The sequence below is a fragment of the Henckelia pumila genome, chromosome 4 (genome assembly GCF_033568475.1).
Source record: "Henckelia pumila isolate YLH828 chromosome 4, ASM3356847v2, whole genome shotgun sequence".
Lineage (NCBI taxonomy): Eukaryota > Viridiplantae > Streptophyta > Magnoliopsida > Lamiales > Gesneriaceae > Henckelia > Henckelia pumila.
This window is the reverse complement of record NC_133123.1, coordinates 18,900,908-18,910,908: the sequence shown is the minus strand read 5'-3', so window position 1 is coordinate 18,910,908 and position 10,001 is coordinate 18,900,908. Positions and strand designations below refer to the sequence as shown.

The 10,001-nt window shown below is 30.6% G+C and overlaps 1 protein-coding gene across 1 annotated transcript; it reads left to right on the top strand.

Moving 5' to 3' along the window:
• Positions 1-6,442: 6,442 nt before the first annotated feature.
• On the top strand, positions 6,443-7,065 carry LOC140866860 (dirigent protein-like). Its single transcript, XM_073271917.1, has one exon. The coding sequence runs from the start codon at positions 6,457-6,459 to the stop codon at positions 7,018-7,020; it is 564 nt and encodes a 187-aa protein (XP_073128018.1). The 5' UTR covers positions 6,443-6,456; the 3' UTR covers positions 7,021-7,065.
• The last annotated feature ends 2,936 nt before the right edge of the window (positions 7,066-10,001 follow it).

The following is a 10,001-nucleotide window of genomic DNA, read 5'->3' as shown; positions in this document are numbered from 1 at the left end:
ATCGAAAGAGACACGCACATAACCGCACAAAGTATAGAAATGAAGTAGATAATCAAAGCAGTCAAAGCTACATACCGGGAGACTTCTGCTTCGTATTTTCTTCAATTCCTCGTCTCTTTTAGCCATCTTCACCACTGAAAAAGTAGGGGAATAAGAAACCCGGGCATAGGAGGCGCTGGTCATGTGGGATGGGCACAAATGCGAAATCCGAATGCCATGGAAGGCGGAGGCAGAGGAGGAGGGTTTGGAGACGCAGGTAAAGCTCGAAGAAGCGGGAGGCATATTTTTGTGGAACGATGCAGAGAAATGAAAGGGGCTTAGGGTTCAATCGTTTTCTTTGAGATTCAAGTTGGGCGGAATACTCGAAACAGGTTCGATTGCGCAACCCCTGATTTCATTGGCAACGTATTGAAGGTAGAAGCGACGATTGAGGGGGATTTTTGTTCTGAGAGATGCGGCTATAGAATTGAAAGAGTGAAAAATGAGAAATGGATCGGAGAAGAAAATCGAGGAGGAGTTTGGGGATTTTGGGGATCTGAGAAGCAAATAGTGTTATTTATTTTTATTATATTTTAAGTTTTATTTTAAATTTTAAATAAAAATAATAGTTCTTCTACAACATTTTTAAAAAAGTGTTGTAATATATAGGAAAAAAACGGTAATAGACAACACTTTTAAAAGCGTTGTCTTTGACCCAAAAAAAACGCTTATAGACAACGCTTTTCGCTAAAAGCGTTGTCGTTTTTAAAAAAACAACACTTTTCACTAAAAGCATTGTCTTTTAAGTGTTGTGTTTGTGCATTTTTGTTGTAGTGTTAAGAACCACAATGAGTCAAGAGAGACTGAATGGTTTAGCGACTCTCTGCATCGAGAAAGATATATTGGAGGATATATCTTACGATGACATAATTGATGACTTTGCTTCAAAAAACGCAAGAAGAGTGCATTTTAAATAATATTTATTTGTTGAATAAATTATTTTGATGAATTATGTAAAAAGTTATTTCTGATGTGGAGTACCTTTATTTATGTATTTTATTTTACTTTAATCATACTATTCAATATTTTCATATATATTCGACTTTTCAAGTTAATGTGAAAGGGGCTATATTTTAAGCTTCGCCCAAGGCCTCGTTTTTCTCAGGACCGCCCCTGCCTATTACTTCGAATAATATCTGAAATATATTAGAGAAATTCTACAAGTGGTGCTTTTTCTCCAATTTTCACCTCATTCTTCTTCCCTTCAGCTGCCCAAATTCTTATCACAATTCAACTTCCCATTTCTCTCTATTTCTTCTTCTCCTTTTCTCATTTATTCCAAAACTACAAAAATAAAAATTAAAAATAATAATAATAATAATAATAATAATAATAATAATAATAATAATAATAATAATAATAAGATCTATTTCAAGCAAACCATCACTCCATTATATGGTTAAATTTCGAGAAAGCATGATGGTGGGTTCATATTTTTGCTCCAATGGAAAATCTTTTTTTGGTGTCGAATACATAATGCATGTGTCACGATCGATTATATATATATATATATATGTGTGTGTGTGTGTGCGTGTGTGTGTATTTATGTGTGTGAAAAGAAGGAAAATGATTTTTTATCAGTTATTTGACTTTTGAGATTTAGTCCATTGAGTTTCTAGTAAACTTTTATTTGGTCCAATTTTTGACATGTCATCTGGTAAGTTTGGAATTTCGATGTCTTTCAATAATTTTCAATGTCACATTAACAATTAAATAAAAAAACAGAAATAAAAGTTATTATACTAAATTACCCTTTAAAAAAGGTTCAAAATCTCTACGTCTATTTTAAACTTCATTTGTTCATTATAATCTCTATTTTTGTGCTTTAATTTTATTTTCAAATTTAAATTGATTCTAAACAAAAATATAATACATGTATACAATAAATAATATTCATATTTTAATCTCACACGCAACTCATTTTATTTTTAAAGTTAAAATTGATTTGAAACAAACATATAATATATGTATATAATAAATAATATTTATATTTTAATCACACACGTAACGCGTATGCAGACGCGACCAGCATAACATTAAACAAATTAGCTTCAATGAAAATAATATGCAATGAACCAAAACTCCACCCTTGTGGTGGCGGGCCAAGAAAAAAAAAAAACAAAGGTACAATCATCACAAACATTAATTAATATTTTCTACAGTCCAATTCTTGTCAAAATAAGTTTAAAATAATTCAAAAAAAAATCATAATAAGTTTGCTCTTGTGATATGCTCTTATGCTTTAACATATCCATTATTTTTATGAACGTAATCTAAACTGATATGATCTTGTACGTTAGCTCGGATTAGTGTATTTTTTTATTTAATTAGTAACAGATCTATCTCTCTATATGGGTTGACGCTATCCATATAGGCAAAAAAAACAAAACAAAACAAAAAAACAAAAAAAAAAAAAAAATTTGACATAAAAAAAATAATATTTTCATGAGCCTACTCGGGTAAGATATCTATCTTCCAAAATTAACTGGTGCATGTAGGACTAGTTCCAAGATTTGATTTAAGGGGGTGGCAAATTATTTTTTTAAAGTCAATGTAGAAATAAATTTCATATAATATACTACATCCGTCCCCGATTATAAAAGTACATTTCGTCTCTTGGTTGTCTCAACTCTCAAGTATATAGACATATAACATATTTAGTAATATTTTTTTTACACTTTTTTACTAATATATTATTATTAATTGCACCTTAATAATTGTGAAACTATTTTTTGAATACATTAAATAAGGATAAAAATTAGGATTATATAATTGGGACGAATGAAGTATAAAAATAATTATTCAATTTCACCTATTTAAGTACGTGGTTCCGGATGATGTTTGTCTATCATACTATTAATAATAGAATCTGCATCTAAATTAATTGAAAATTCCCGGACGTACGTAAATGGTCATATATACAATCAGCATAAAAGGAAGTTGAGCCGATGTCTAGGCTAAAATTCATTTGAGCTACAGATATATATAGAGAACACAAATTTATTAATATATTTGTGTGTGTGATCTTCACTTAGATGTACAAGATGTCACGATAAGTATTCATTATATCAAAATTATATTTATATCATATGCTAAAGTAGGAGCCCAAGTTTGTCATTCTTTCTCTCGGCCTCTGCATAAAATAATCTCATAAGAATTTTTGTTACTTAATTTTGTCGTGATTTGGTTAACAAGCGTGACTATGCTACACGTGGATTAAATAATACGCTATATTGTAAATTCAATATTTGATCTATGAACTTTTCACTGATGGTAGATTATATATATATATATATATAAACAAGCTTCTTTTATGCAGTATTGGACTACTGAGAATTTTAGGTCATTAGGTCTCAACTGTTACACCTAATTATGCTTGATTTGTTTTTTCTAACGATGGAATCAATCATCATATTCAAGGATTTCAATTTGATGAAAAAAACTGGACTTAGTTTGTCGTCATGGAATCTTTATCTTTAACTCCAAAACGAGAAAAGGAATCATATAACGAGGAATGATCCAACGATCTTGACTTCAAATTTAACACAAAATTTTTTATGAGATCGTCTCACGAGTTAATTTTATGAGATGCATTTTTTATCTGTCCAACTCATGAAAAAATATTTATTTTTATGTAAAAATATTTATTTTTATTGCATATATGGATTTGATCAACACGTGAGAACGTCACAATTAAAAAGGTTTACTCCAAGTTTAGATATGACTGTCATTGAGTCTCATTTCATCTCAATATGACCGGTACATTTAACCATGGGACTAGATACTCATTGTTTTTATTAAAAGAAGTAGAAGTGATTTTGGTACGTATTTGAATAAATATTGAAAAGTGTTTTTGTTTTTATTTTTTAATTATAATTCAAAGAAAAAACTCAAAATCTAGAAATTAATTTATACTTTCCAAAATTGTATTTTTAAGTGTTTTTTTAATACGTTTTTATAAAACGCTACAATTTTTAAGAAAATGTTTTTTTAAAAATGTTTTTAATATCTAGTTTCTCCAAATAAAAAAGCTCCAAATTTGATGAATGGTGGTCCCCGAGTCACAAAAAGGTAGTAATCTAAAGTTGACTAGAATAGGCACCAGCCAACCCACCAAATTACCTAATTAAGTGGCTAAGTCACCATTACAAAGACGTCAAATAATACCTACTGTTTTGTGACCAGTCCTGTTGAACACGTGAGGAGAAAATTACAAGATTTGGAGAGAATTGTTAATTTCTAAAAAAATTATGGTTAATTTGATATAAAATGTAATTTTCAGTATATTAATTTTTTTGGCATAAATTGGAATTGTGAGAATAATTTTTAGATTAAGTTATATGTTTAGGTTTTTATTTTTTATTTTTCAAAAAAACAAGATATATGGGGATCAAGCGGTAATTGAGGGAAAAATGGTATAATGTAGAAATTAAAAGTAATCCTTTTGAGATTCTCATACTTAATAATAAAATAATTATAATATCATACAAACTCCTGTAAAAGTATTTCACAAGTCAATTTTGTGTGACAGATCTCCAACTCAACCTAGCTAATTCATAAAAAAATATTACTTTTTATATCAAAATATTACTTTTCACAGTATATTTGGATCAGATCGACCCGTATCACGAATAGGGTTGGGATACCGAGCCAAAATACCGGCTTTTTGGGATACCGTACAGAAATTTTTTCGAGATATAGACATTTTTTTGTTATATCGATTTTTTTGGTATCTATATGGTATCAGTATGGATTTTTTCCGTACCGAAATTTCAGAATTTCGATATCGGTGCCGGTATGAATTTTTTTTCATATCAATATTTTTGATATGGTATACCGAAAACCCACTCCTATATATATATATATATATATAGAGAGAGAAATCTTATATTTTCAAATAAAAAATTTGAAAGTAAAATTATTTTTGAGATTTGAAGGAGTATACTAATTGATTTGATCCGTTCATATGTCATCAAAGTCAAATTACACATCTAGCCTTAAACGGTAATTATTCATTTCTATATATAAGGGGCAAAATGGTCGATAAAAATTTCCCCCCTCTCATTTGACAAATTCATTATCCTATTCAATTTAAATTTAAAATTTAAAAGAACCATTTATCAACTTATTTCCACTTGATATATTTATTTATTTCTAATCTTCCTCGATTTTTTATTTTAATATTTTCATTATATTATATATACACCACTTGTGTATCGATAACTAGTATACAAGCATGAAATATATATGTCAAGATTCGTTGGTATATCCTTTTTCTTTTCTTTTTCTTTCTACAGAATTTTTTCCCTTTTCTAATTAGGGGCAACTTTCGGGAGTCATCCTATATATGATGTTTCAGGAAATCTATAACGCTGGGTTTTATATTTGTCTCTTGTGATTTTATTGTGTCAATTTTAGTCTATCGTTTTTTTTTCGGTTCAACTATAATTATTTTTTCGACGTATTTTTTTACATGACAGCTAATGATATTGACTTATGCAATACCACATCAGCATGCCAATGAAAGAAATCTAAAATTGTCGAATTTTGAAAAAAAGAAAAATAAAAAAAAAAACAAACATTGAAATCGGAAAGGTCCATATATATAAAAAATATATATAAATATACAGAACCAAAATTGTCTTTTTCTCTCTTTTTGTTCAAGGTAAGATTCTTAAAATAAATGATGAAACTAACCATGTATTATTATTTAATCGAACAGATAAATCCAAATCTATAACACACACCAACCCATTCACTTTCTAATAAATATATTATAGTACGATCTAAAAAATATTAATAAATCATCAAGATGGTTAAAAATGGGGCCAGTGTCATTGTAGGCTAATTAGGTAGTGTTTGCAACATCTAAAAGTAAGTGATTATAAATTTTTTTCTTAACAAATTTGTGAATGAAAAAATCTATAATCAATTATATTTAGATGTTATAAACATTACCTAGTTAGCCCCTTGGGGATGCTAACATATATAGTACGATAGTAACACTAGTTTGTCCTTAATAAGTACTTGTTAGAATGAGCCGCCGTTGTTTGTTTGTTTTTTTTTTTAAAATGTATTTTATACTCTCGTACGTCTCTCCCATGTTATATTAATGTTTGTACTTAATAAAAAAGTAAGTGTCAAATTTAATACATATAAGTTTAAAAGAAGTGAATGCTTAATATACTTGCATGGTTAGTATTGGTAAGTTCATGATCGCCATATAGCACAAACAAAATGGAACTAATTAGCCTACTATTTGGAAATAAAAGAAAGAATCTCTTAAGTTGTATTTCAGATTTAATTCTAATGTGATTGCCAAATGCTCACCAAACCCCATCAAGGCACTATATATATATATGCATATGACAAGAGTGGTTTCTTAGAGCATCAACAAAATTTTTATAAACACCAACCATGGCCACTAAACCCCAAGTGGCATCCCTTTTAGTCTACCTCATCATCTCTGCCGCCACGGCCACCGCCTACAGTCGGAGACCCCATCCCCGTCGCCCATGCAACGAACTCGTCTTCTTCTTCCACGACATCCTATTCAATGGTCGTAATTACAACAACGCCACCGCCGCCATAGTCGGCTCTCCGCAGTGGGGGAACAAGACCGCCATGGCAACGCCGTTTAACTTCGGTGACATGGTCGTTTTCGACGACCCCATTACCTTGGACAACAATCTGCACTCACCGGCGGTGGGACGAGCGCAGGGCATGTACTTTTATGATCAGAAGAGTATATATGGTGCATGGTTAGGGTTCTCATTCTTGTTTAATTCCACGGAGTACGTCGGGACGTTGAATTTCGCCGGAGCGGATCCCTTGATGAACAAGACTAGAGATATTTCGGTCATCGGGGGGACTGGTGATTTCTTCATGGCTAGAGGGGTGGCCACTTTGATGACTGATGCATTTGAGGGAGATGTGTATTTTAGGCTTCGTGTTGATATTAAGTTGTATGAGTGTTGGTAAGTGAGTGGAGCCCATCGATGTTGGAGTCGAGATTGGAAAAGTGAATTTATTTTAATGAAGTCGAAATAATAAAGAGTTTCCGATTAAATTTATTAACATTTAATAGTATATATATATGTATAATAATTAATAAACTTGATTATTAACAAATAACTTTCGAATCAAAAAGTTCGCATCCGCTATGAGGTCCCATTTTGTGGATTAATGTGAGGTCGCACAAAGTGTAAAAGTTTTAAGATAATAATGTTTGGCTAAATTTATTTAAATATATTGGTTATAAGTGCTCCTAATTGTTTTAGGAATTTATAAGTTTTTAGATATTATTTTAATTGTAATTTTAGTATTTGGATGAACTTATTTTAAACAATTTAAATATGTTGATGTGTTTAGTATTATAATTTTTTATTATCAAAATTAGCAAAATGATATAATACAATGAAATTATAATTATATATGTAAATATAAGAAAATAGTTTTAGAGTTATCCTAAAGGTTAACTTATATTTAAAAAATAAAAATATTTTAATTTAGAAAAAAATAATAAATTATGTAAAAAAAAAATGGGTGGAATAAATCGGGCATTTAAGAAAATCTACAAGGATAACATGATAAAGTAAAGTATTAAAATAAAATCTTTTTAAAAAAATTATGATTGTCCTAACTTTTTTAAAAACAACTTATAAACCGTCAAACTATTTTTTTGACAGCTTATAAGTAATGTTTTTAAATCGAACCGGACCAACTGATTCAACAAGTTCGACCGCAATTCGGTCATGGGTTTGGTCCGGACCATGACCGACATAAAACCATTTAAAGCTAGTAAAAAACTGAGTGAACCAGCTTTGAACTGGTGAACCGATTTAAAACCGGTTCAATCGGTTCACTTATTTTTTTTTTTTAAAAAAATAAGAATTTAATTTTTTTTCATATACTTCTCTCCTGAAAATTTTATTTCCTATATTTAAATTTTAAAAATTTTGTTTTTGGCTGTATATGATTATTTAGTTTTCATTTTTTGTTAAAAATACTATTTTAAAAACTTATTGGTTCGAATCCCAAAATTTAATTATTTAAACCCACTGAAGTGGGCTTGCTATTTAATAAATTATTTTTATTGAGTTTCATTATTAGGACAATTAAGAAACTGATGTTTAATAAGACTTTTAAGTCAAACAAGATAAAACCCCACAAAGCTCTTTATTCATCTTATAAGGTCATCTTCAACCTAAAACTTCATTTTAAAGTAGCTCTATTCTAAAATAGTGCAATTTCTGCACCAAATATAACATTCATCTTCAACTCACCTACTTCAAATTTTACTCTAAAAAAAATATTCTCGAAATATTTTTTTTACTTTACTTTTTTATATTACTTTTTATTATTTATAAACATAGATATTATTAATTTTTTTTAATTATTATAACACAAACTAATTATTTATTAACTAATTATTTTTTAAATAATACCTTAATTACAATTCATTATTAATATTAAAAATTTAGAATTAAATTATTATTTTTATTTTTATTAATTTAATTATTTTTGCATTATATATATAAATAATAAAAAAACAATAAAAAATTAAAAAAATAAATACCCCCTGCGTAAAATTTGACGCATTCTTGCATCAAATTTGACGCAGGAAAGAAAACCCATGGACGCTACTTCAAAGTGGCGTCCTTGGGTTGGAGAAGGAACCCTGCGTCAGAATAGCGTGAAACGCAGGGTTGGAGATGTTCTAAATACGTCAGATTACATCATTTGAAACGTAAGTTCTCATGTACATTTCAAGTTCTCTTGTTTTAATGGGAGGACTTGAACTTCATCATATGATCACCGACTTTGAGGGTTTTCACCAGGTAATTTACGATGTTAGAGACGTTTGTTCATGACTCAAGTGAAAACCACAAAACATACTTATCAAGAGTTGCTGGAGTGATAACTTTCTAGGATGACCGACTATCCACACTCTTTCTGTAATGACCCGTCTTGGATCACCTACTAACCAGTATAACTTAGGCATATATGCGAATAACTTAAACAAAAAACATAATCAGAGATAACTGCAGAAACTTAAACAAATACTAATCTGACAGTATACAATCGGAATAAAACTGAAAACCCAGATAAGATCGATTATACAACACAGACATGAGCGACATTCGCTTAGTACATAAATACGAGTATACAAACTGACATGATGCATGAAAATGACTGGGTAACCGGTCAACTAACAAGTCATGCTCAGTTTAGGCGCCAATGAGTGTGTAGTATCATATGGAAATCCGATCGCGGAGTAAACTCCGAAACTCGTCGAGATCATCGTAGCGTCAGTCCCCGTAATCACGGCGTCTCCTGTGTCCGACTATAAAATAAGGGTGTAAGGCTGAGTGACCCTACTAGAAAGTCTATCTCGAATGAGATACAGATCAACGTGAATATGCACATGTAGCATAATAAAACAGTAAAATATGTATCATGACACATAAAATACAACATATAAGTATGCATACTCGCTGTTAATCTCAGTCATTACTTACGTACCTCAACAACATGCCTAGATGTACATGCATGTATAGTCCATCACTACAATCCAAGATAATTTTATGTCATTACACTGATCTAAAAACCTTAACTAGACTAATAGATTATCCCTAATACTACTAGGGATATCTGACTATTCGTGCGTCCATCGTCAGCCCGCTGATGCCGAAGGCCCCAACCTTCGCACAGCTCTGCTACAAGCCTCATAGCACCTCGCTAACGTCCGTCCCTCTAGTATAAGGCTAAAAACACTAAGAATATACACTAATACACAATTCACACCTCAAATCCGTGGCCCATTTATGGGCAGAGTTTGGAAGGTCGACGTCCGAACTCGCATGCTTGACACGTCTCCGAACATCCCTGATCGAAAGCTCCGATCAACTCTACGGACGTTCTGATCCTCTTATGAAGATCCGATCTGCATGAATTTCCAC